Here is a 27,829-nt window from a genome sequence, read left to right as displayed (position 1 = left end):
TAGTACACCTGGTGTCATATTTCAGAAGTATTAGAAATGAGTATTAGTCAAACCCTGCCAAAATGTTGGATTACTGTTTCGATTATTGAAAAAAGAGATTGTTTCTGTAGATGACTGCAAAGTGATGCTCAGTTTCACTTGTCTGCTAAAATTATCTAATAATTGGGGGCGGGGGGAGGGAGACAGATATGACCTATTTAGGATGATAATAAAGAAAGCATGCCAGACTTGCATGTACCACTGAGCACCAATTTCTTTTCAACTCAACAATCTCCATTTTACTTTTCAGCCAAGTTGGCTCTGAAGGAATCTATACTGTAATACATATATTTGGTGGCCTGCTATGTAAAAATCAAGCCCAAAACCCAACTGAGCAGATGCTATATCTTGTAATGCGCACAAAAATAAATCCACAGTAAAATCCACAACTTATTCACGCAACACACTATTTCTTCAGCACTGTGCCTCATTCCCTACTGATTTCCAGTAGTATAACATACTAATCAATATTCAAATAGATGCTTAAATATTTAATCACCAAAATGAAAGTGTTATTGTTATTAGACAACTACTGATTTAAGTGCTAGTTAGATATTTAATTAATTTTCCCTCCCAACTGTTAACTGTATATTGAATTTTTCTACTCAGTAGGCAATTGCCACAGAAATAAAGAAAAACTGCATAATAATACTCAGAATTTCTCATTAAAAAAATTCTTTGCAGAAAATTAACTTTTTAGATTTAAATAATTCCATTATGCAAAAACTCAGTGTAAAATCAAATCCACACCTAAATTGAGAGCCACAAAAAGAGGTGTCCTTTTCAACACAGTTGAAGAAATGACTTTGAAGGTAAAAGTTAGCATACAAGATTTCTTCTAAGGGGCAGGCAAGGCAATTAGGGCCTAGGATGCTGCATTTGTGATGGCACTGCCAGCAACTTTCTGGTGCTGCTACTGCAAATATGTAACCTAGTAAAGCAGGCTACGTTGATCTTAGGTTAAATAAAGCATCTGTGTCAGTTTCTCACATGAATGCAGTATTTACTGAAATGATGACAAAAACTGGTAACAAGGATAAACAGTTTTTAAAATACTCTTTCTGTGGTTATGCAGGTCAGGATGGCTGGATGTTAGAAGTGCTTACAATTTTTTGTCTTTTTGGCTTCTGCATACTATAGGTCTATGCCATAAATCTTACAGTAGGACCACCTGGCCATGACCTTAGTACAGGTCACTGCCTCACTATTATTTGCTTTCAGATATAAATGGATACATGCTTGTCAAGTAAATAAGGAATTTTCTCTAATATAGGAGATTTTGACACCAGGTGTTGTATGCTGGCAATACAACAGAAACTGGCTTTCAGACAGTATTCCTTCCAGCAGAAAAGCTTAACTCACCAAACATATAGATTTGGTGGATTAACTATGGGTAGCCTTGTCTACCAGATCTGTCAGCCCTGAATATTTTTATGAAGGTATTTTATGTTTTTATTTTAGCAGCTTCTAAGTTCCAATCTGAATGAACCAATGTAATTACAGGTAGTCCTTGGTTAACGACCACTTGTTCAGTGACCGTTCAGAGTTACGACGACACTGAACGAGTGGTACTTATGACCGGTCCTCGAAGTTCTGGCCGTTCCAGCAACCCCGCAGTCATGACATCATGATCCAGGCGCTTGGCAACTGGCTTGCCCTTACAGAAATTGCAGTCACATGATCGCCATTTGCAACCTTCCCTGCTGGCTTCCTACAAGCAAAGTCAATGGGAAAGCTGGCAGGGAAGGTCACAGGATGCTCCTGTAAGTCACTCGCTGTCAGCCTTCCCAGGTACCAGACAGGAAACACAACCAGATGAGCTAATTCTACTTTATTGTAAGGTTACATTAACAGAATCTTCCAAGTCTGAAAGTACAAATCTCCCGCTGTCTCCTTTACAGCTGAAGAAGCTAGGGAGGATCCCTTCTGAGCCTCTTGCTCCGCCCACTATCCAGCTGCAGGCTACGCCCTCTCTTATCTGACTGTTCCCTAGGCAGCATCTCTTCACCCCATCTCCCAAGGCCTTTCCCACATACCATTACGCTAGCACTCATGCAGCTTTTTCTCCTGAGGAGCCCAGCTATGGAGTACAAGATCCCGGGGATCTCGTACTCTGTAGCATGTGCCTGTAGCACCCTCCCCGCCACTTGTTCTACAAATGTAATACAAACGTAATACTCGGAAATCCAGTCAAACTTACATAAAATTTGCATCTGGAAACAATTGTACTACTTGCAAAATTTGAATTAATTGGATATGAGTATTCCATATATTACAGTAGCAGCAATGAACACAATGCAGCAGCACAATCCAGGTTTCTGTCTGAGAGAATCATATTTAATTCCATTAAAATCAATACCTATCATCAAAAAATTGTATTGCATCCCATTTTGTCTAACACAGGAATTATTTTAAACAACATATTCTTACCTAAAACATCTATACCAATATTCTTGGCTAATTTCTTCACACCATCAGCTCCAAAAATATGGGTTTCATGTTTGCATTTTGGACACTGAAAAACACTCATGTTCTGTATAAGGCCTAATACCTGGCAAATTGTTTAAAACAAAAACAAAGCAGAAACAGATTTAATACTATAGAAACAGTAAGTTAAAAAGTCAGTTTCATCTATTTATCCAATCTGATAGAAATAAACTGAGAAATATATCCTAACCAGTAAAAAAACTACTGCATTTATACGCCAGCATTCCCTGATCAACAATCCTAGAGAAATGCCAGTTTCCCTGGGAGGGTTAACAGTTTTGGTAACTCCCTGTTTATAAATTAAAATCCATTTGAGCAGGAAGGAAGAAAATCAGTAATTGTCAGTCTGGAATGCTGCAAAACAGTGATAGCAACCCGGAGCTCTCATTCAAGTGAGCTATTGTTCAAATGTCTTATATGGGCTGACCTTCTATAACAGTTAATCAGATGGACATTTATTTAGAAGTAAGCCCCAGTCTGCTCAATGGGATTTATTCCCAAATTTGTATCTTTAAGAGTGTTGTGTATAGGAGTTGCCAAAATCTATTGCTTTGATTGCTCATTAAATTAGCTTTGATTCTGCAGCAGCCAATAAGCACCAAAAGTAATAAGGGGGTGGGGGGGAGAAAAGAAAATATGACCAACATTATTTTTGCTCTTAAAAATATGCATTCACTGATACTTTGAAGGAGAGGGTGGCTGAGTTTTGATTTTCTATTCTTTCTACAAATCAAAGGCACATTTGAAGAGCAATTAACTTAATTTAAGTCGTAACAATGACAAGTTATTGACAGTACTTATATTAGAGGTAGCGTTTCAAATGGTAAATGGATTAACACAGAGAATCTGTTATGTGCAATCTAGCTAACTTCCCTGATAATGGCAACTAAAATGTCCATCCCTTGCCAAAGTTTTGGGAGGAAAAATCAAAACAGCACTCAACCTTTATATTAAACCTATTTACCTAAAATATTAAATTCTCCTTGTTTAATACTTTTCTGGGTCTAGATTATACTAAAGCGCCTGCAACACACATTATTTGCACTATTAGACTCAAATACAATGACCTCTTACTCAAGTACAGTGAACAATGGAAAAATAAACTCCACCAGGTCTGACATATGATGAAAACAAGGACAATTATTATGTACCCTATTTTGGGAAAGCACAAATGATACTGGACGTGCATCCATGCTACACAAAATAAAACTCAGGAAAAGGTTTTGAAGTCAGCCCAAACAAACCCATGGGTAGCCTTTCTCCAATACTGTCTGTTATACACGATTGTTCGACAGTACATACACTCTGAGTACGTGTTGGTACACTGCATATACAGGTAGCCCTCAAGTTACGGTGGCAATCGGGACCGGGACTGCTGTTGCTAAGCGATGTGGTTGTAAAGTGCAACATCATGTGACCGCATTACTTAGCAACAAACCCAGCAGTTCTGGTTGCTGCTGTAACCCCAAGACACGCAGGTCATTAATCAAGAAGCAGCAGGAGTCCCAGGTAAGGGATGCGGGGTGCCATGGGGGTTGCTGGGTGGGTAGTCTCTGAGTAAGTGAAGGTAGGCTGGGGGAAGCAGGGTGCCGTGCTGCACAAGCAAGCAAAGGGAGGCCAGGGAAAGCAGGGTGCCATGCCAGGCGCGTGAAGGGAGGCTGGGGGACTTACCAGAGCAACTTGCGACCTGTTGTAAGTACAAGCTGGTTGCCAAGTGCCCAAATTGCGATCATGTGACCATGGGGGTGGTGTGATGGTCAGAACTTCAAGGGCTGGTTGTAAGTACCATGTGTTCAGCACCACCGCAACTTTGAAAGGTTGCTGAACGAGTGGTCAGTAAGTGAGGACTATCTGTACTTCCTAGAGTGGGATGCAGGCAACTGTAAGTTGGCTTGCCAACCTTTATATTAGAAATTCCAGCTCACATAGAAAGCACGCACATGCTTGGAGAAAACTTGTGTTTAGGATGTACTTCTTGCACACTGGCCCAAACTGACCAGAACCAATAGAAGGAAATTATAGTTATAAATTCAGTGTCAAGCTTTATAGATGTTATTCCTTCTTTGGCATCAGTTCATCCCTCTACAATAAAGAAAGAACACTGGGCTGCCTAAGAGTATAAAGATTAGTGGTTAGAGTTGCAAACTCTAATTTTTAATGGGTTAGGATCCCAACATCTGAAGCAGCACCTCTCCCAGTATATACCTGCCTGAATGTTAAGATCTGTAAGTGGATCCTCTTTAGCATCTCATAACTATATGGAGATACTCGGAAAAGCCTTCGTTGTACTAGCAACTCAGCTTTGGAATACTTCTGGGGGGGGGGGCAAACGTTATCTCCTATCTGTAGCTTAGTGTCCACAGGCTAACCATGCCTTTTGTCCTTTAAGTGCCTCCTGGCCAGCATTATTGTGATTACTAATGTGTCTTTTAAATTAAGTATTATTTATTCTATTTGGTGCTTCTGTTTTACCTTGGTTATTTTATGGATTGCAATCTGGATAGATGGCAGGCTATAAATACAGACCGATAAATAATAAATACACATGGTTAAGTGCACAACTTGCACAGCACAAAGAGCGGTGGTGAAAATGTGAGATTCTCCCCAGTGTAGCAGGTTGGGAGAAGCCTCATCGCTGAAGAACTCAGGTTGACAAGTTGGGATAATAATTTACATAACCAGAGCAGTGTACAAGGATTGCAGAAAGTAATTCCAATATGCTTTTCTCCTATTTCTGCAGTAATTTCAGGAAGATTGAAGTCATTTCAGTGTTTAGTTAGAACTGGTTCTCCAATAGGTTTGGAGAACCAGTTTGTTGCAGTGGTTAAGGCATCAGGCTAGAAATCGGGAGGCCATGAATTCTAGTGCCGCCTTAGGCACAAAGCCAGCTGGGTGAGCTTGGGCCAATCACTCTCTCTCAGCCCTAGGAAGTAGGCAATGGCAAACCACTCCTGAAAAACCTTGCCAAGAAAACTGCAGGGACTGGTCCAGGCAGTCTCCGAGAATTGGACATGACTGAACGGATTTTTTAAAAAAAGTTTGAAGCAGTTTGCCAATTTTACCCCTGGGGGTAGAGATTTTGAGACTGTCTTTTCCCTCTTCTTGTAGAACCAATACAGTACACTTTGCATAAGGCAACAATGACATCAGTGTAATGTCTTTCTTTTATATATATTGCATATATAAGGAGCACTGTATTTTGCATTTTTACTGTGGATATATTGCATATCTATTTTACTTTATATTTTACTTTGGATATAAGTACCACTGTATTACGCATTTTTACTTTGGATGCTAGTATTTACACATTTCAGCTGGAAAGCAGAATACAGACAAAAGGTATAATTAGTATGCAAAACTTGAGTAAACTTGCAGCAGTATACAGCCATCTGCATGAAGAGGGGGCAGTAATTCACACATAAGTAGAGGTGTTTTAAACAGTTGGCATTACACCTATTCACCTAGCCAAAGAGACAAGTCACTTTCCTGTTTAAAATAAGTTTTCACATTCAGGGCACTTGACAGCAGTGAAAACTGTCAAGCACATCTCTGGTTGCAAGCAATGCTATGTAAGTCTGCACTTGTCATATCTACAGCGGAGAAGCCCTTCCAAGCCCACTTCCATCTGGTTCTCAAATCAGACTCGAGTGTTCTAGACACACTTGGAGGGATCTCTGAAGGGATATCTTGGTTCCTATCACACACATATCCACCCCTCCCACCTTTTTTGGTTCATTTATTCACTTAGCACTGTAAGAATGCTTAACTTACATTATTCATTATTTGCAAAAGTTCTGTAATTAGCTTTTCACACACCTTTCTCATAAATAGTTTTGCTTTACATCACCAGAAGAATCGTTATGGCGACAGATTTCTTTATTATAACTTTCCTGGGCCCATCAGAGTTAAATTTCCAGGTCAAGTTTTACTTTGAGACGTACATGCTACCTTAGTTGAACAGCATGTTTCCATACTCATGGAAATCTAAAGGTTTCAGGCAGAAGTTTTAAAAAACAGACTTTAGCTCAAAGGATCCTGAAACCCAGTAACTATTTGCCTTATTTTTAAAAAGTAGATTGAAGTCTTTCCTCATACTCTTATGAACTTGCCCCCTCCCCACAAAAATGCCAGGGTGCACAATTTTGAGATTGCTAAGAGCTACAGAGATGGGATAATCATGTAAAGTGGGCCAGGTTTCTGTAGGACATTTTCCTTCACTTTGAGATGGACATCTGGGCTCATTTTCTTGGTATTTTGCAGATGGTAACCTCTAACTAACCATGGCTGATCTAAAAAAAACCTAAGTAGGTCAGACTTGGATAGTACGTGGGTAGAAGACAGCTAGGAAATACCAAGGTTATAGTATAGGGTAGATGAGAAAGTAAAAAATTAAAAATAAAAATCCTGGAAGGAGGCAATGGTAAATCAGTTCCATGTTGTTGCAAACACCCCTACATGTTCATGTAGCATGAAATCAAGTTCAACTCAAGGGGGTATTTACTTTTGTTTTAACTGTACTAAGTTTATTTGGGATCACACACTATAGTATGTTTCCCACGTTTATTGCATAAAAATACTGAGAAACAATACCACGAATTTTCTGCAATTGCAAACAGATCTGAGGGTCACCCTCAAAAGTTCCCAGGGACTTCCTAGGGCCTTGGGTTGCCCATTCAGGATATGCTTTATTGCATTAACTCCTGTACTAATAACAACACTTTAGGCTTATTTCATAAAGTTGCTTAATTATCAATACTGAACATTTATGTTAGACTCTGTATCCATATGTATACTTTTAAGGACTGGAAAGAGCATTTCCCAAAGTTAAAAATTACCTATACTTTTGCTGTGTTTGCTTTGAATAAAGGAGAGGTGTAAGGCAATATTTTTAATAACCCACTCCTGGAAAATGATTTTGGGATGTTATATATTATTTCAGGCAGTCTTTTCCATTATTACCCAGCTGGAGTTATTCTGAACATGCAGAGCATTTCTAACAACATAGTAATGTTTTAAAGCCTTTTTAAACAGTCTGTGTAAGTATTTTCATGTGTGGTCTTAAGGTATTGGGGTCAGAAACCATCTGGAAACAACTTTTTAAACAAGATCGGTAGTTATTATTGCTAAGTATCAAACAGAATCCAGTATCTGATAATAATTATCTTACTACATATACTGGCAGTGAGTATCAAAAATTTGGTGAATACTCAACTTTTGCAAAGGATTTCATACTTCCCTATCAGTGCTTATTATTTCATTCATATACATTTCAGCTTTTAGGAGAAACCAGCAAAATATTCAGCCAGAACTGCACTTTAAGTAGCAAAACAGTTGCTATCTTTTAATAAGCTGTATTTGTTCAAGAAACTTTTTATATGAATGATTTGTACCATTCCTAAGGCACTTCTGCACAGCCACCATTTCCACCCTTGAACTCTCTAAAGCATTTGAACTGGTTGCCTTCATATCTACCAGCTTGAAATGCTGAGAACATCAAAGTGTGCCCTTGGGCTGACCAGTAGGAGAAAGCAAGGAAAAACATTCAGCCAGTACCCCACTCTGAGCCCACATGTCCCAGATAATCTATTCCTTTCACTGTCCACTTCTCATAAAAGGAAATAAAATTGTGGAGTCCTTGGTGCTCTCTGAGCCTGTTTGTTTTCTTGCAGACATTTCATTGCCCGACTAGGCAACATCTTCATTGTGAGAGGGGAGTGGGCCTTGCTCTCTGTTTATATACAGTGGCTTGCCCTGCTTGTGTTGGTGGAAGTGTTGATTGCTGGCAAGGAGGTGTTCTGGTCTTTTTGTTTCCTTTTTAGCTGTTTTGTTGTCTCTTTTGAATGGTATGTAAATGTTGTTTACCTCTGTGTGTCTGTTGATGGCTCCTTTGTCTGAGTGCCAGGCTTCCAGGAATTCCCTAGCAGTTTTAGATTTGGCTTGGTTTAGGATGCTCACAGTTTCCCAGTTGAAACTATGGTTGAGTCTGTCCATGTGTTGTGAGATTAAAGAGTTTCCATTGTGTCTTCTGACTGCTAGTTGGTGTTTGTGGATGTGCTCTGCTAGTCTTCTGCCTGTCTGTCCTACATAGCGGCTGCTCCAGTCCTTGCACTGTATGTTGTAGATGACTCCTGTTTTTTCGTCTTGGGCTACTGGGTCTTTTGGTTTACTTAAGCCACTATGTAGGACAGACAGGCAGAAGACTAGCAGAGCACATCCACGAACACCAACTAGCACTTAAGCAAACCAAAAGACTAAAAGCTAAAAAGGAAACAAAAAGACCAGAACACCTCCTTGCCAGCAATCAATAACGCCCCCTGCCCCAACACAAGCAGGGCAAGCAAACCAGAGAGCAAACCCCACTCCCTTCTCACACTGAAGATGTTGCCTCGTCGGGCAATGAAACATCTGCAAGAAAACAACAAGGCTCAGAGAGCACCAAGGACTCCACAGTTCAACCCTGAGCTACAGAGATTCTTTTCAACTGGAAATAAAATTAACTGCTAACAGCACTCCTTCCGTGTTGCTTTGATGTATGAGGGAAGGCCATTTGTAGATAGCCATCCACCTTGCCACCATTTCTTTGTTAAATTTTAAAGCTTCTGAAAGCGAAATGATAGCATATCAGTGGAAGGGGAGACAATGAGAAAATCTACTGCTCACAAGCTCCACAAAGGTGCACCACCACCACCACCCTGCCAAATTTATTCTGGTTTCAAGTAAGTTTTAGCAGAGGCAAAAAAAGTAAAAGATTTAGTTACGTGGACAGACCTGGAGCTGGTTAAGAGATCTGGTATTCTTAATGAAATTTAATTATTCATGAGATGATTATTATTTATAGGTAATTGCATGCTAAGATTATCAGACAGATCAATTAAGGCTATGCTCAAAGTCTTGTTAGTGAATTGATCTGTTATTGTTTGTCTGGCCTTTCAAAATCCTTCTCCAAATATATTAATTGTTTATAAGTAAAGCACTATTATCAATCTGAAGTTAGGAATGAGATGGCCAGATTTGCTTGGAAGACATTATTAAGGGTGTTTAAAACAAAAAAGGATGGTGAAGAGCTCTCAGATGGACTCTCCAAACTGAGACAGTAGTTAATAACTTGATAAATGTTGATCTAACATGCAGCTCTTACGGGGGGGGGAAAAAAAACCTTGGATGAATAGAGATTAAGAAGTGATAAAGAACTATTAACCACAGAACTCACTACCACAGGATGCCAGTAATAGCTACCACTTTGAATGGTTTTAAGAAGGGATTAGGCAAGTTCAGGAATATTAATTAATTTCATATTAATATCAAACGAGTCTGCTTGTCAGTACCAGCTGCTGAAGAACACAGTATACAGAATACAGGTATCACTGTATTCAGGTCCTGCATTCCTAAAGGCACCTAATTGGCAAGCAGGGTAGACAGGATAAATCTGTCATGATCCAGCACAACTCTTCCATTTTTGCATTAAAGCCAAGCAGCATGCAAATCTCTGTAACTGACTTGCAACCTAACTTTTAGAGAGGTCCCATTAACTTTTAGTCTTAGCTATTTCATAATGAGGCTTCTGTTTTGCTCTCAGGGACATTCTGTCCCAGATACCAGATACTCTGAGTGATTCTGTGCAGAACTGGAAAAGATTAGCAGCCTTTTAAAGGATTTTATTAAGCAGTTTCTTGATTCAGTAATGATGGTATCTTTTTTTTTCATTTTTTAACTTTTTACTAGAGCTATCAATAGCTCTGCCAACAGAAATTATCACCTCTTCTATTTCTTGTTTCTGATGAAAGCTACGTCAAGAAAAAAATCTATTTTGATCTGTGATCAAGCTTGGGTTTCAACAACATTAGAGCAGGGCAGCATTATCTTTCCAAAAACCAAAAGCCAGGAAAAAAGCTTCTCCTCCTCTTGCTGTCTTCTCAACTGTCTGTTTTAGACTGTGAGGTCTATCAAGACTGGGAATCTTAGCATTTTGCTTATAGAATATTGTAAAATAGAACATATGCTTGTTGTGATATAGATAGATAGAGATAGATAGATAGATAATCTCACATCACTTCTAGTTTCATTGATGTTGAATTGCTTTGCAGCCCTGATTTTATTCCTATTTGACCTGTTTATACATTAATCTTTCTAAATATCCTAAACTTTAGGACAAGTCTCCTCAAGCTCCTTGGGCTAGTGAGCACATTTGGCATGATGATCTCAGGAATTACGGGTCAGTGTTTGTAGCTGTTGTTTTAATCCTGTATGCCCCAGAGTCACTGTTGTGAGATGGGTGGTCATATTTTTATATTTATATTGAAAGCATGTCATGGATGGGCATATTCACAAAACACTCATTTACCAGAAGGCAAATAAAGCTCTGGGCTCTAATCTCCCACCATTTTATTTTCTAAGATTGTTTTGAGGGTCCCTGAGGGGCACAGAGGCATTGTTGGAACTGTAAGTTTTGCTTGATGTTGTTTTGCTTTGCATCATGCAGACTTCCCATTTTTTGAAAAATGAAAGGAAGTTGAGTACCAAGAACATGTCAGGGGACACATTATGGCCCCAGGCACCATGCTGGGGAGTCAAGGCCTTACCGTATGTTGCACTGGCTATGTTGTCATTGTTTACCACCTAGACTTTATTTGTGTATTCAGGGTTTTTTTGTTTGTTTGTTTTTTTGCTTGCCACAATTAAGAGCCTCTTGGTGGGTTACAATCATAAGAATAAAATGTCCACCATACAACTGCAGTTATATAACAATAAAAATTAAACCATAAAACATGAAATCAAAAAGCAATAACATGACATGCGTTCTTGAGACTGGGACAGTTTATACATTTTATTAAAAATGTTGTTTTCATATCTCTCTGGATATTATCTTAGCACATGCCTTCCTTTTTTTACTTGTGTTAGACTATTTCATCACTCACATTTTCTTTATATAATTATTACCATTTTTTTCTGATGGCCTAGTGTCATACAAAAATGTTAAAACTGTTTAATAAAAATGAGAATCAAACTGTTCCCACCTTTTCTCCTCTGTACAAGTAAGAACTCAGTACAGTATTCTGGGTCACATTCCAATCTAGCCTACTATCTTCTGCTGTCAATTCAAATTTTCCAAAAATTATGTATTTCTGGCATGACATCTGGAGCAAGATATTTCAAGGGGTGAACTTCACTCAATGGTGAACTCACCATTAAGAATGTATAATACTAAGGGACCCTTCCTACTTCCAATTTTACTTTTATAATGTGTATCTTTCAGCAGACAAGCCACATTTTTTGTTCACTAAGAACGACTGGAAGTACTAGGTCTGCAGATAGTCATTACTTTGCACCCTGCCTTAGTATTGAAGTGGTAACTTGAATCCCAAAGTATGTCCTTTTAATCCCAACTTTAAAATGAATTCAAACTAAATGTTTAAATCCTTAAGATTTTCAATATTAATCCCAAAGAAACATAAATTTCTTGACATATCAATGCATATATGAATTTCAGATTAATTTTTACTTCAATGCATTTAGGATTCTAAATATTACATTTTGGTAAATAGCACATCCTCAATCAATTTACCAAACTATTTTATAGTATTCAGCAACATTTATTCCCCAAACTTGGAACAAACGAGTGTATTCGTTTTTTTAAAAAAATTGGCCAACATCTGTGTTTGGGGTTAGTATTATCAGAATAGTTGTGCACTGAAAAAATGATTTTGCTCATAAATGCATAAGTATCCTCTATCTACCCAGTGTTAATGGCTTCACAATCCCTCAGGTAGAGTTATGGTATAAAAACTCTGGAAAAAAGAAACTGAGACTTATGAGAAAAGGTCTACAATTTGGAAAAATTGTATCTTGTTTGTGATTGGTTTCAGACAGAAATCTCTCCTCTTCCTTGAGATGCCATAGAATGAACATGGAACTTTGGCATGGAAAGCACATGGACTGACCAATGGCTATTTCTTAAGGTGGAACTCCAGCCAAGTAGTTTACTACACCTGAAGGCCTGGATTCACATGGAATTTGGGGGTCTTCTTGACAAAAGCTGACTGCAAAGAGTGCACTGCCCAGCAAAACCTGTATGGGCATTTGATGCAACAAAAACACTCAATCAGTAGATGTGTATTTGCAATGGAATGAACATCTGATGTGATGAGACAAACTGGCATGACAACAGCAGGAGCATTAAAGAAGAACAAAAAATTAATAGAGTTGCAATTGCTTCCATTCTAAATATGGCTGTAGTTACGTGACATTTTGATGAAATATTAAAAACTCACCAATTAATATTCAAACATTTTGCTACCAAATTACAGTGGTTTTCTGACACGTACACAGTAGTTGGTGACAGCATATGGAGTGATCTGCATTCTCAGTGTATTGATTTTACAGAAAATAGTCTAAATGTTGGGGTAGGATATCTGGGTTCCCTCAAGAACACTGGCTCCCAGACTGTTGGCCGTGGACACCTTGTGGGGCTACATAGTTAATGAAGGAAGCAAACAGTCATTGCTCAGAATGAGGTGTGAGGGAGAGAACTATAAGACTGGACTAGGAGAGAGATTTAAAGGAACATCACCAGACTATACTCCATTAAACCATGCATGTGTGCACTGGGACACAACTTACGATCCTATAATACAGATTTAGTGCCAACGCAGAGAAGGCTGCCAGGAACAATACATGAGGTGGTCACTCAGTCATCAGCCCACCCAACTCCCTCTCCTGCAAAGTGTGATTAATAAGCCACTGTGTCCCACTCAGCCTGGCTCTGCTATTTGATCAGCTGTTGCTGGCTCACTACCAGCCTGGCTGTTGGGCTACAAAGTTCTCAGTGTTTTCTGCCTTCTTCTCTGTGTGATGGAGTAATCATTATGTGGAACTAAGAATTCAATCCTGGAGTCCTGAGACAAACAATTCCTCTGTTTCCCTTTCCTTCTCCTGAACTAGTTTCAGTTTTGATAATGTTTTATTCCCAGATCTGACTTCAAAAGGACAAGCAGCTTAACAGAACTTTCATGTGACAATCCATAAAACCAATTTTCACAGAAAAGCTCTTGGCTGCTTTCTGGCTACATTTTTGTTTGCACTATCTGCTAAAGCTGTAAACTACCTGAGGCTTTTCCCCACAACTCATGTATGTAAAAGCAGATTTTGTACACCTGTGGCACTGGAATTCTAATACCAAAACAAGCTGAGTATGGAACCATATCTACCTCACGTCTTGCTGTGCTGCCTTATCATGGCAGGGAAATGTTTTTGGAAGGAATGAGCAAACATGGGAAGTGTATGCCTAGAGTACTGTATATAATCCAAGGCATCACCCAAGGCATGAAGGATATCGCAACTGGCCAGCTAAAACTAGCAGGCACCTATATCGGGCAGCAGTGATACAGGAAGGTGCTAGAGGTACCTGAACATTTTAGTTACAACAGCAAAGGCATCATTTCATGCTGTGGCAGGAGAAGGCAATGGTAAATGGTTATGATTGTTCACCACCCAGAGTCACTTGCCTGAGATGGGCGGCTATAGAAATTGAATAAATAAAATAAAATAAAATACTCCTTTACCAAGAAGACCACATGGACGGGCAATATAAAGTGACTGATAGTGTGGATGATGGGCCTTTCAGGTAGAATGGGACTCAACATTCTACTAAGGATGAGCTGAGGATTTTTTGGAGTAGTAATGGTGTTGATATTATATTGAAGCCTTTGGGAAGTCCAATTGCTGGTGCTACCATACAGGAAAAGAAATCCAAAGCTACGAAGACAGAAGTATAGTGGGGATTTGGAATGTAAGAAATATGAATGTGGAAAAGCTGAACACAGTAAAAGATGACATGAATTGACTACACGTTGACATCTTAAGCATCACTGAATTGAAAGGGACTGGAATTGGATACTTTCAGCTGAAAGATCATATTGTTTACTACTCAAGACACAAAGAAACAAAGGATACAGCAAGGACACTACTTGGGTACAATGCAATCAATGACCAAATAATATCAATTAAGTTTAATTGATGATCAAATAACTTCAATTAAATGCTTATGTATTAGAGTTTGCTAGGATATTAGGAATAATTTTAAAACGATTTCAAAGATATATCTTGCCCCAAGTTACCCATTCCTAGTTTAAAAATATATCCATAATCTAGCAGGGTCAGAGAAAGTATACTTACTGGCACATTCATTTTTCTGAACATCTCAGCCCCTTTATGTGCATCCAATAAAGCTATATCCTGTGGAGTGGACACAATTACAGCCCCTAGAAAGAAAGACACCCCTGTAAAAATCAATTTTATTTTGTTTCATTCGGATACTTCAATTCCTAGAAGAATCTGTAACAGGCTTAGAATATAGATCTCTAATTAAAGATTAATGGTGGTTTTGCTTTACAAGAAATGCTTCCACTCATGCATATCAGAGTACCCGATTATCACCAATTTCCCTGGCTCCTGCAGCCCGTAATGCCATTTGCTGCAAGAAGCAACCCAGCTTTAAAGAGAGTCTTTGCAGGAGGGGGACTTTAGCAGGCAAAAGTGGAACCTGAAAAAGTCAGCACTCCAAGAATAAAAGTGCTTTCAATTAAAAAAGGCTGATACTTTATGTAGCCTACTTAAATTACTATATATTCCCACCTTGAATTTTGAAAGCAAAGCTTTAGTTACAAATTGCTATACTTTTGTGCTATACACAAATTTAATAAAATAAAATTACATTTCATACATACTATGGGTTCACTTATTATTCTAGAACCAATTCAAATCAAATCCACCAAAACATTCTGAAAACAAAATTTGAATTAAAGCCACAAATATTTTTATTAGGTATGATCCCAGGGAACATAAATGGAAAACATCGTAATTTATTAAGATATATGGTGACAGTGGCAAGAATCAATCTAGAACAACTCTGGAAAAGAGAAATATTGCCATCAATACAGGATTAGGAGACTAAGGCTGAACAATATGCAGCAATGGAAAAACTATATACAGTATACATTCACAGCAGAAATCTAACCAGATTGAAGCTCTTATATATCACATATCAAGCTAAGACATTTAGAATGTGTTTTTTGAAAAAAAGAAACTGTTTTAACTTATTATTACTATTAAAATGATCCAAACAGAAATGATTAATGATGTGCAAAATAAAGTATAAAAAATATTCAAGTAGCAATTAGTGATTGGGGGGAAAAGGGTGGTAGAGAAAGAAAGAGAAGGGGGCTACCAGAATGCCCTTTTTATATATTTTTTATTTTTTGTGTTTTGCTTTTTTAGTTTTTTCTCAAATTCCCTTGTATATGTAATACAGGTGGTCCCCATTTAACAGCCACTCTTTCAGCAACCGTTCAAACTTACAATGGCACTTACAACCGGTCCTTGGAGTCCCAGCCATTGCAGCATCCCCATAGTCATGTGACCGCAATCTGGGTGCTGGGTGCCTGACTCACAATTACAATGCCACAGCATTTCGCAGTCACCGTTTGCGACCTTTTCTGGCAAAGTTAATGGGGAAGCTGGCAGGAGGTTGCAAATGGTAACTATGTGACTGGAATGCTGCGACGTCGTGACTCTTGGTGATTCGCTTAACAACGGCTACTGGGAGTAACAGAGTTGCCGTTACTAAGCAGCACAGTCACGTAATATCACGCTTTATGACCATGTTGCTTAGTGCAGGCAGTTCCAGTCCCAGTTGCTATTGTTAACCAAGGACTACCTATATGTATCTTTTTGTTTTTGCCGTTTTTCTTTTTGCTTGAACTTTTTATGTAACCAATAAAAAAGAAGAGACATTAAAACAAAAACAGAAATTTCAATAGCTTTTTAAATCACATTATTTTCAAGAAGAAACAATATTTAAGAAATGACTATATTGCATTTATGTTGTTGAAACATCTTATTTAAATATATTGTTTCATTTTGGCAGTGATTACATGTGTTAACTCAACATGAGATTTATCTCAATCACATGGGAGGTGACTTTAGGACAGGGAAAATGAATGCATAATCTAAAGATTGTTCAGCGTGGGAAACACAAACATAGGGTTCCAACTATTTAGTGCTTTGCAAAACTGATTAATACTTTATTTTTATATATATATGTATGTCTGCAAATATACATTTTGTATGTTGTTTTCTTTTTTCTCTTCTTTTATAATTGTGTGTATTCTTTTTTCCTTCTTTTCTGTATTTAGTGAATTAAAAAATATATATTTTCAAAAAAAATAAAAAAGAACATGTAGGAACCGCCATTATTTTATAGCAAAACATTTTATCCTACCCAAACTTTATTTCTTCCCTCCCATCCTCCAGGGATTCCCAACACATTTTTTAGGTACAAAGGGTTTTTCAAATATACAACAATCTCACTGAGGAACAAGAATCAAATCTTCTTCCCAAAGCAGTGTAACACTGGAGAATATATGAATATGAAAGCATATTGATCTTTAAAATGAGCAAATATGACTTGAGAATTGCTCTACTTATGAATATAAGTATATAGAACCAAAACATGTTTTCAGCTTTATAATGTTGATTTAATGAACAAGACATTGCTTCAACTACACTTCTTTTAATATGAACTGAAGTTTGATCTCATTTTGTAAACCACTGGGAGTCTTCAGAAGTTGGCAGTAAATAAATAGCATTAATTTTTTTCCACGGTCTTAGATACAAAAATTTGTTCCTCTTTTTCTAATATTTTCTAACAAAACATATTTAGAAGGAGTAGTAAAGTGCTACTGGACTCATTTCTTCTTTGCAAGCTTCCCACAGACATTTATGTCTATAATTTAGACATGAACACACTTGACAGCTGCCCCCATGCCAAGTAGTATAGCAATAAATCCGTTGTTGGGAATATGTTTGGGATGCTATGTGAACTGAACAAGGATTGATAGCTTCATCTGCCCCAAAGATGTTACTGAACTACAGTGGTTTTTAAAACCCTAAAAATCATAGAGTATGGTGAGCAAATGCAACATTTAGGAAAGAGAAGCCACCTCATACAGTAGATGCCAAACAAAAACTTTGCCTCCAGCCATGTCAACTGCACCCAATTGCACTGTTTAAAACGAAGTACAAAACTACTACAGATACCTGCAACTGGAATATTCTGTGAGATTGACAGTTGAATATCTCCTGTCCCTGGCGGCATGTCAATTACCAGATAATCCAGTTGCTGCCAGTCAACCTAGAAAAGGTCACAGATAAAATCAGGAAAAAAAATGCACATTAACCATCAAGTAGTTTTGTGGTTTTTAACTCTTTGTAGTTTTTAACATCTTTGGAGACAACTTCTAAATAAATCCTATTGCTTGCAACGAACATTACATGTGACATGAAGAACCCCCGTACGCCATATATTAAAAACGGAGAATTGCTAGGAGGTAATAAATGTAAATGTGCATGTTTGGAGAAAATTTCAGTTCAAAATACAACAGAAGAGAAACAACTGACAAAAAGGAACCAAAGGACAATTCAGGTGTAGCCAGTCATAATCCTTCCTGCCAATAATCATTTGTGCCAGAAACTTCCTTCTCCGTGTTTACTGAAGGAACAGAAAGCTTATACACTGAAGCCAAATTTGTACAGAACTCCAAGAATAAGAGAGACAAATTGTATGCTTATGAAAAAGTATATATCAGGTCCTGCAAGCATAAAAGGCTCAATCTGTGTTTATTGGTGGTAAAAAAAAATCATATGCATTTCTATTTTTTATTTATTTTAACCATTTACGCTGCTCTTCTACTTATAAAATGCTTAAGGTATTTCCATTAACTACTTGGAGCTCACAGTAAGATGTACCTTAAGTGTCTTTGTTCTCCAAGTTCTCTAAAATATGCTGTTGGGTTCATGCTGAATTAAAATGCAACTGATCTTCAGAAAGATAGCAGTCTGAGGAAAAACTGTAGTTCTATAATGAAATCATATTTCCCTGTTACATCTGAATTTAGGTAACAATGGTTTACTTAAACTGTAGTGAAAATGAAACAGAATCAGATTATTTCCCATTAGTGTACATTCAATGCTAAACCATACCATAAATATCTGAACTATCTAACAATTCACTATTTTGTTGGAGAAAATAAGGTGGTTTCATTTTCCCCCCCCCCAAAGTAACTGTGGTTATTTGTATCTTCTGAACCCAAATTAATTGCAGTTAGTCTTAATAAAAATGTAGGAAAGAAACTCTAAACTTTATTGAAAACACTGGCGGGCTAGAATTTCCAATCTTCTCCAGATGCCCTGGATAAAAGCTAATCAAGCCTCACATTTTCTTACTCCGAAGGTCTGAGTCAGAGATCCCCAATTTTTTGGCATCTGAAATTTAGAAAGTGTTGCAGATGCGGTCATAAAAAGGGAGTGTATAACGTCAATCACAAAATCAACCTATCCAGGTTCTCTCATAGACAGAGAAAATGCAAACACAGAAAAAAACAGAAAGGGAGAGAAAATGGAAACAGCTAAAACAAAGTGAGGAAGAGTGAAGAAAAGTAAAGTAAAGTAAAGTAAAGAGGGCTAACGAGAATATAGAGGGAACACACGGAGAAGGAAAATACAGGGGGGGGAAAAGATTTGGGAGAGGAAGATTCCCCCTCTTAAGTAATTTCATTCGATTAAAGGGGAGAAAAAGCCTCTTTTGTCAAATACATTCACATACAATCAAATGTATTCAATGCCTTAGATTCAGGAATACTTTACATGTATAGGTCTTTTAAGTTTTTGTAAACTTATTACTGATAAAAACCATTACTGATTTTTTAAAATAACTATTAAACTGATTTTAAAAAATAACCATTACAAAGGTACCCAGGCTTGAAAAATCACTGATATTAACTGCTTTTCAAAAGTGAGAATGAAATGTGCTTTTGAAATAGTAAAGCCAAGGAAAGTTAATAAACTACATGAAAATCAAATATGCCTCTTTGCATCTGATTAATATTAGGTGTACTATAGGGAAATTGGTAATAGAAAAATAAGTCAATGAAATGCACAAAAATACTTCCTGCTACTTATGGGACTTAGAATGGCCAGCATGAAAAACTAGTCTTTCTTCTTCGCATAGATTACATTTTATTCCCATGTTTCCTTGAAAGGCTAAAAAATTATATATATGATGACTCACCTCCTTAACTTCACAAAAATCTAGCAGGATGCTTATGGTTAGAAAGAAAACCAAGATAACAGTGTCCTTAAGATTTCAAACAATCCACTAATAAAGGGACAGGTTGTGGAACAGAGAAGCATTCTTGATTTATGCAACTTTTGTTTTCTCCAAAAGACTGTTCATCCTTGGTGGTGAAGGGTCATTTCCTAATAATATTCTCTATTCATTAGACTTGTTCTTGGAACTGTATTCATTTAGTAAAGGTGTAAAGGGAGGAGAAGGAAGGACTCTGGCAAGTCCCACTATATGCCTTTACTAGTCAGTTTGCATATTGGCTACTCACACCTCATATTATAAAACCTTGTCTCAGCAATTGGGAATCCTGATCACACTATTAATCATAGTCTGTGTTTTGGAAAGAAGAATAAAAGTTGATATAGCCATTAATCTTCTACCTAAATCCACATTTATTTTTCATCTCCTGATGTATTCATGGCAATGGCATACTTTATTAATTATATGTCACAATTTCTCCAATTTGAAAAATGGGGATGAGATTTATTTAAGAAGGAAAAGTGGTATAGAGCATGGATCCAGAAAGTAAATAAATCTATTTATCTACCTATGATTGCAAGAAATAAGATGTAACATTTATTCCATTATCTTTCAAAAGATAAATAATGAATCCCTTACACAAAAACTAAGTCTGGAGCAGAGCAACATCCAAGTATTTCAGGGCTTCATAAAGTTAGATATGGATCACAAAGCTCTATTATGTATTAGGTGGCACTAGCAATGGAAGATATCATTGGGCAACCACACAGCCTTCTTGCTTAGGCACCAGGATGGTCCACTAATCCTTTCAAGAGGATGTTGTCCACATGCCATCATCTACATCTTATTGCCAACCTGCAGCTGAAACAACTTGAGGGTGGCTTTGGGTGCTCCACCCTGGAAGTGATATTTTCGTTCTTATTCTGACTCCTAATACTGTATGTGGGAAATGTAGGGTACATTGACACACACAATGGAGGCAGCCTGAATGAGGAAGACTGGAATCCTGGCTTCTCCAGCCACTTTTTCATATATATACTGTATGTGTATGTATGCGTGTGTATGTGTATGTATGCGTATGTATATATAGATGGAGGGATGGATGGGTTTGTCTTCCCTTTGCTCTGAAGCAGCTGATTTATTCTATCTCAGGATAAGGTTGGTCTGACTTACAGTGACAGTGGGTCAGTTAGATTTAAAAAATTTTTAGTGTTTTCCTTTTTGAACCATGAAAGTAGGACAGTTAAAAATTTTTTTTAATGAAATATCAATTAACATGTTATGGATGATCATTCATAACTTTGTTATTAATATTCAAGTCAGATTTTCAAATTATGTGTTCAAAAATAGGAAGACCCTCAACAGAAGCCAGTTAAATCTGAGTTAAAATAAGCTTCAGACTATGGCTTCGATGTAACAAACCACAGACAGATCTAACTTTGTCTGATAGCTGTCCAGCTGACAGAAAAGATTAGACCGGTTTGTGCATTGCTTGGTCCCTGGTGAGACATTCTGGAGAAATCTGAGTTACCATGACGTTTGAACGCATTGTTTTCTGATCTAGTAAATTGCAATGTCTTATTTAAGATGCATGTAATACTCTAATGAAATGCCAAGTTGGAAAACAAGCCACTATCAGTCTTAAATCATAGAGACTAAGTAACCATCTCATGATTCTGGAGCACCATAAAACTTGAATATCAGGACTACCAATAAACTTAATGGCTCATCAGCTGTATGCACCATCACAAGACTATTGTTAAGTAAACTGGTGCAGTGGCATTTCAAACCACCTAACTAGGGAATTGGGTGTTTGGGATTCCTAAATTTCAGGTAAGAATTGTTGATACTGCTCACACCAATAGTAGCAGTGTTAGTAGCTACATTGCATCACAAATTTATTTAAATAAATAATAATTAAACAAAAAAAAAGTATGAACACAGATCAGTATAGCAGAACTACAGATTACATTATTTTGTGCTATTAATGTAGAGAGTAAAGAAGATGACCTTGATGAAGATATGCAAGTTCTGTTACCAAAGCGATGAGAGGTGACACATACTGTATCTTAAGCAACAGACAGATAGTATTAGGAAAAGCTCAGACAGGAATATGAGAAAGGGGAGGTGGTACAGTACAATCAGACTGGCAGAATTCTGTTATTATAGCCAATCTCAATAAAAGTAGTCTTAGCCTTCCTGTGGAGTTGATTTCCTGATCTGGTCTACCTAGTAGGGCTGACATGAAACGCCTCAAATGAAGCTAGTCTGGAGACCATGAGACAGGCTACTGCAACTTTTGAAGAAGATGATGACTAGATAATGCATTACCGGCTTTGTCCTTGCTTTCCCTAAGTCTCATTGAAATTAATACTACCTTCTGGTTGGGGAAAACTTGAATAAATAAATTTTTAGATTAGATAATTTCAGGAAAAAAGATTCAATCTTATATGTAAGGCATACAGGTAGTCCTTGACTTATGGCCACAATTGGGACCAGAACTCCAGTCACTAAGCAATGCGGTCATTAAATGAGGCATCGCATGACCATGCCTGATTTTACGATGTTTTTGCCATGGTCGTTAAGCAAATCTGGCTTCCCTCATTGATTTTGCTTGTCGGAGGCTGGCTGGGAAGGTTGCAGATGGCAATCACATGACCCTGGGATACTGCAACCATCATAAATACATGCCAGTTGCCAAGCACCCAAATTTTGGTCACATGATTGCGGGGACACCGTGAGGACCAGTCATAAGTCACTTTTTTTCAGCATCGTCATAATTTTGAACAGTTGCTAAATGAATGGTCATAAGTCAAAGACTACATGTATTCATAAATAACATTCTACAAAATATGAAACAATTGGTCCTTTTCCTCCTAGAATTTTCAGAAGTGTGCCCATATACAAATACTCCCTGCCTGAGGAATAAATTCTCTCAAATTAACAAAACATTGCCACAACAGGAATTCCTCCCTGCAACGGAACGAGCGAGTGTGGTTACAAAATTACACCTGTAATACTCACCATCTGTTAGTCAACATGCATATGTGGAAAACACTAAAATATTTGCTTCTTTAATATATAGTGTTGTGAAACATTTCAGATGCTGGAAATGTGATTAGATTTTACTTAAGTACAGCATTTGTCTTTTCAGGAATAATTTTTCTGACACTTATTGCTGAAGAAACATCATTAACTGCCATGTGGCTCTATGTATTTTTCTCTGTCCAGTTACATCACTAAGACTTTTGTGTAAATTGCTCTGATGGTTCACTAAAAATATGTGACAAATATAGGCATTCATATAATATGAATTCCAGGCCCAAACTCTGGATGATATTGCAATAAAGCAATATTAGGCCATTTTCAGGACATCAGTGCTCAGAATCACCGCTTAAGAATATATTCTGCAATGTATCTTTTAAAGAGTAAGTAAAACCTTGCACACTGTTTTGATAATATTATATTTTAAAATATGAATTTCTCTTCAATTAACTGACATATACCTGGAGCGTTCCAATTAAGTCTGGACACCAACCATTCTGGACACTATGTTATCCTATGGTTTAGTACTAGAAGTACTAGAAGTTGATACAAGCCTGTGATTTATCTGCTTATCCCCTCTCCAATTCAGCCATGGAGGGATTCCTATTTCAAAGTAAATGTGTTTACTGTTATACTTTTAAAAAAAGAAACCTCGATGAGGGTTAGATGATGTTACTGAAGATGATGCTAATAGTGAGATCGCCGGACTAATCCTCCTTCCAGCTTTTTATCAAACTTTGTCCCTTAATATGTCCGTTCAGATTCTTTTCGTTTGTTTCTTTATACCACAGACACCTATGAAGTCCAGTAGCTGGGCCTGCTCCTTCTATAATTGATGTACTACAATTCGGAAATTATATCCATTCTGTTTCCCATAATAGACAATTTGCTCTATAATACAGTCTAAGATTAGGAAATGCAAGTCCACATCTTTCTTTTGGGTCTTGCAAGATTTTAAATTTTACTCTTGGGTTTTCCCCACTCCTTACAATCTGTTAATTGTTCTTTGCAGTCCTGCAAATTTTTATCTAAAATTTAAATTAGTGCCATTTGGAATAAGAAGTTCATCTTGGGTAATATATTCATTTTTACTGTTGCAGTAGGTCCTAGCCAAGGAAGCTTTAAAGTTTTCACCTTTCAAGGTCTTCTCTTATTATTTTTTTCATAGTTTGTTATATCTGTTTTGAAGTATATCTTTATTTGCATCCTGTCAAATGGAGTGCTAGATATTTCACTGGAACTTTTATTAGCTCGCAGCCAGTCTGTTTTTTTTACAATGTCTTTTTCTTTGAAAGTTAAATGCCTTGTTATCTTACTTTTCTTTTCATTGATTTTGTATCCAAAGAGGCAGCCAAAATCTTTAATTACTTTCATCAAATGTCATATGGAGCATTATGGTTGCTTAATTGTTAGTACTATATCATATGCATAGCATTTCATCTTGTATTCCTCTCCTTGAATTTTGATCCCAGTTATTTATGTTTTCAGATCTTGTCTGCCAGGACTTCCAAACAAGTGATTGCAAATCATAAAGGAGAAAGTGGCCACCCATGCCTGGTGCTTTTACATACTGAGAGTGTTTCCTTTGCTGTGATCTTTGCTGTTTCACATTGATATATGCTCTCCACCCAAGTTTGGAATTCTTCCCTGGGATTCATTTTGTCTAGAACCTCCAGTAGAAAAGTCTGTTCCAAGTTGTAGAAGGCTTTTTTGCATCTAAAATTACTGCTGCCTTGCTCTCTTGAATTTTAATGGATTTGCTTAATATTTGTCTGTGTTCTTCTGTAAATTCTTTAAGTTCTGAATCATTAATACATGTTTCAATGTTCCTTGTCAATTTTATGCTTAGAACATAGTTCCTTGAAAAATTCAGCAAGTTCTTCTATTTTTCTGATCTTGTACATAACAGTTCATTCCCTTTCTCTACTGCTGTTATTATCCTTTTCTCTTCCTCTTTACTAATTAGGTGGGCCAAAGGTTGTCCTGGTTTATCTGCATTTTCAAAATGCCTTTGTTTGACATATTTTATCTTCTTTTAGAGTTCTGACTTTGTTTAACTGTCTCAGTACATGTCTTATTGGATTGGTTTTGTGGATCTGTTCTAATTTCTTTACTTTTTCTTCCACTTGTAATGTTTGTCTTTTATGTTCTTTTTTTCTGTTTCACTACAAGTCTTGTAAGAATTCCTCTCATGTAAGCTTTACTTGTCTCCGATAAAGATGTCTCTGCCATCCCTGGAGTCATATTTATTTTGAAGAAGCATTTTACTTCCTCTTTACATTTCTGTAATATTCCTTCTTGAAGTAGTAGTGCATCATTCACCCTCCATCTAAAGGGCAGCTTGTCTCCTTGAGACCATGATATTAAGACTGGATTATGTCAATGGATGGAACTGCACATCCTTTAAAAATGGTGTGAGACCCTTGGATACCCAATACATATTGATTCTTGAATGTACTTGAACTTGGAAACTCTAATTTGTTTAATGTATGATTTTTTTTAAAATAAGCCAGGGTGAGAAAAGAGTAGTAAACAATAAATTCATGTAAGCTTGGTTCACATAAAACCAGAATGTTTATTTTTTTGGTTTACAATGATTTGCAATACTCATATGGCTTAGCATTATGTGAGAATCGGGCCTTATTGAATTTTTATTACACAGATGAATACAAATTACAGAGCTAAACTGAAGAATTCACAGAGTAAGTTTTAAAGGAGTATCAGAAGGATAACATCCATTCATCATACATACAATTAAACAAGTTCTTGCCTGTTTTGACTATCTATCTATCTATCTATCTATCTATCTATCTATCTATCTATCTATCTATCTATCTATCTGATTTATATTACTGCCCCTCTCCCCCAATGGGGGACTCTGGGCAGTTATTTGCAAGTGAATCCAAGCTGGCAACCTATAGTTCAAGTTTACCCTCCAAACCAAAAATTGTGAGTTTCTTTGCTAAAATAATTTTATTTGCAATTCTAATTTAGATGAGGTATGGTTTGCTAATTTACCTATAACAACAAATAAGGATGTACACGGAGAAAATCACAGTAGGAAATGGCAAGAAACATCATTTAGCAAAATCATGATTTATCATTATTTCTGAATTAACCTCAGGTCTTTTATGGAAAGGAACCCTTATTCACATAGAAGCTTCCTTCACTTTTATTTTGAATATGAAAATATATAGATAAAAGGAAGATATATTCAAAAAAGTTAGATATATCGTCCATATTCCTTCATGGGAATTTATACTTTACATTCTTCAGAATGATAAATATTGTGCTACATGTTAATGCTGGTAGCTTTCTTATTGGTTGCAATAAACAAGCTTCTTAGTGCTGAGCGATGATTGTTATCTAGACGGAAAGATCCTAAAAGCTAAACAGTATACAAATTGCAACAGAAATATATCACTGCATAGCAATTACTTGCACTATGTCTATTACAAACGTTTTGTGAAATCAGAAGTACAGCTCAAACTTTAACATTTACTTTTATTTATGTAATAGCGAGATCCAATTAAAAATGAGCTGTTTATGACAAAGATTTATATAATAATGTTATGCTAACAACTTGGCAACAAAAGAGCAGATATTGCTACCTGTCTAATTGATCGCTACATACTTATCTGCTGTTTCAAATGTATTGATAAGAGTACAATTAAATTCTACCTCTGATGTCTTGAGAATATCTATACTACCTATCCAGTTGCCATACTTGATAATGTTCTGTGACACACCATTACAGAAAGGTTTATATTTCAAAACTGATACTAAAGAACATTGCACAGTGATGTCTTATTGTATGTGGGAGACTATAAGCTGCTTTTACTCTTGGCTGCAATAAAATACATTAAGAATATTACATCTGACTGACTTAAATTTTCTTGACATCTTTATTTTTCATATGCCTGTCTCAATGTCTTGGACCCCATTGTAACTCAATGTACTATATCATGAACCAAGATTAAGGAAGTAATTTAAGTGGTTTATTTGCCAGCAGAAAAAGAGAAGGAGCCATTTCTTCCAGAACTGATAGATGGATAGCTAGGTAAGATAAAGATATCTAGGAGATTAACATCTACAAAAATGTTTATGTATAGAAAAAACTAATGACAATAGTCCTAATTTGATTGGTGACAAAAGGTAGGGAGAGATTTAAGAACATTACACTGAAACAAAATGATTTATTTAAATTAATGCATAGGATACCTGAAGAACTCCACCTCAAAATACTCTGATCAGAAAATTAATAAACAAACCACAGGTAACAAGCTACTGCTACTCTTATAACTCTTTAAAGGCAGGGTAATGAATTATATCAATTGTCTGGTAATAAAATCTAATGCTACAACAGATTTTCTTTCCTGGATCTTCAGGCAACTGAGAAGGTAACCCAGATTACCCTGAGACAGGATTAAAAATTCCTAGTTTATACACAGAAGAGAAAAAAAGCCTGATTAAAGGGACAGTCCTCATTAAAGCTTTCTGCAGTCACCATGGGAAAATCATTAATGGCCCTTATGTCAAGGGACTATATTTCTTTTTGCTTCTAGACGTGGTACAGTAAAACTATTTCTTTAGTTGCTAGGTAACAACCAACTCAGTATATACCATTATCAAAATGCATGAGAGGAAACTGCCATCTGCTTCCCAATTGGGAATTCCATTGACTAAAGTCATATTGCAGTTTCTGCAATGTCCCACGTCTCTTCCCCATAATCTATTAATCCTTGGTCTCCTTAGAAAAGTACCAACATTAGCTCCCTTCCATTCTATGTTTTGATTCTAACTTCAGAATAATGCCATGTGCCATCAGGTCTTCCCTACCCTGGCAAGTATACAAAGAACATTTCTGAATGGAATCAAATGTTCCACTTCCACTGATGGAAATTCTTCCATCAGTGAAACCTTTTCCCACCTTGGTGCCCTCCAGAATTACCCAGCCAGCATGACTATTGCAGAGGGTTAGGATTATTGGGGAGTTGAAATCTATACAGGTAGGCAGCGATTAGTGCAAGTCTGAATAGTGCAATATCTGATTTAGTGTGATTTAAAAATTGATAGCAGGTTGCATTTAATGTGGCTCTG

General features: G+C 36.9%; 1 protein-coding gene across 4 annotated transcripts in view; it reads right to left on the bottom strand.

The window, feature by feature from the left end:
- Positions 1-27,829, bottom strand: part of NUBPL (NUBP iron-sulfur cluster assembly factor, mitochondrial) — a 65,746-nt gene that overhangs the window by 5,255 nt on the left and 32,662 nt on the right. For all 4 annotated transcript variants that reach the window (XR_010066909.1, XM_063290028.1, XM_063290026.1 and 1 more), the window contains exons 7-9: positions 17,620-17,713; positions 14,698-14,783; positions 2,470-2,590 (exon numbers count right to left, since the gene is read on the bottom strand). Coding sequence is in view for 3 of the 4 variants with exons in the window: in XM_063290028.1 (XP_063146098.1) it covers positions 2,470-2,590; positions 14,698-14,783; positions 17,620-17,713 (301 nt within the window). In the remaining variant the exon portion in view is untranslated. The remainder of the gene's footprint in view (positions 1-2,469; positions 2,591-14,697; positions 14,784-17,619; positions 17,714-27,829) is intronic.

The sequence above is a fragment of the Candoia aspera genome, chromosome 1 (assembly GCF_035149785.1).
Source record: "Candoia aspera isolate rCanAsp1 chromosome 1, rCanAsp1.hap2, whole genome shotgun sequence".
In the NCBI taxonomy this organism is placed as follows: Eukaryota; Metazoa; Chordata; class Lepidosauria; order Squamata; family Boidae; genus Candoia; species Candoia aspera.
This window is presented reverse-complemented; position numbering and strand designations above follow the sequence as displayed.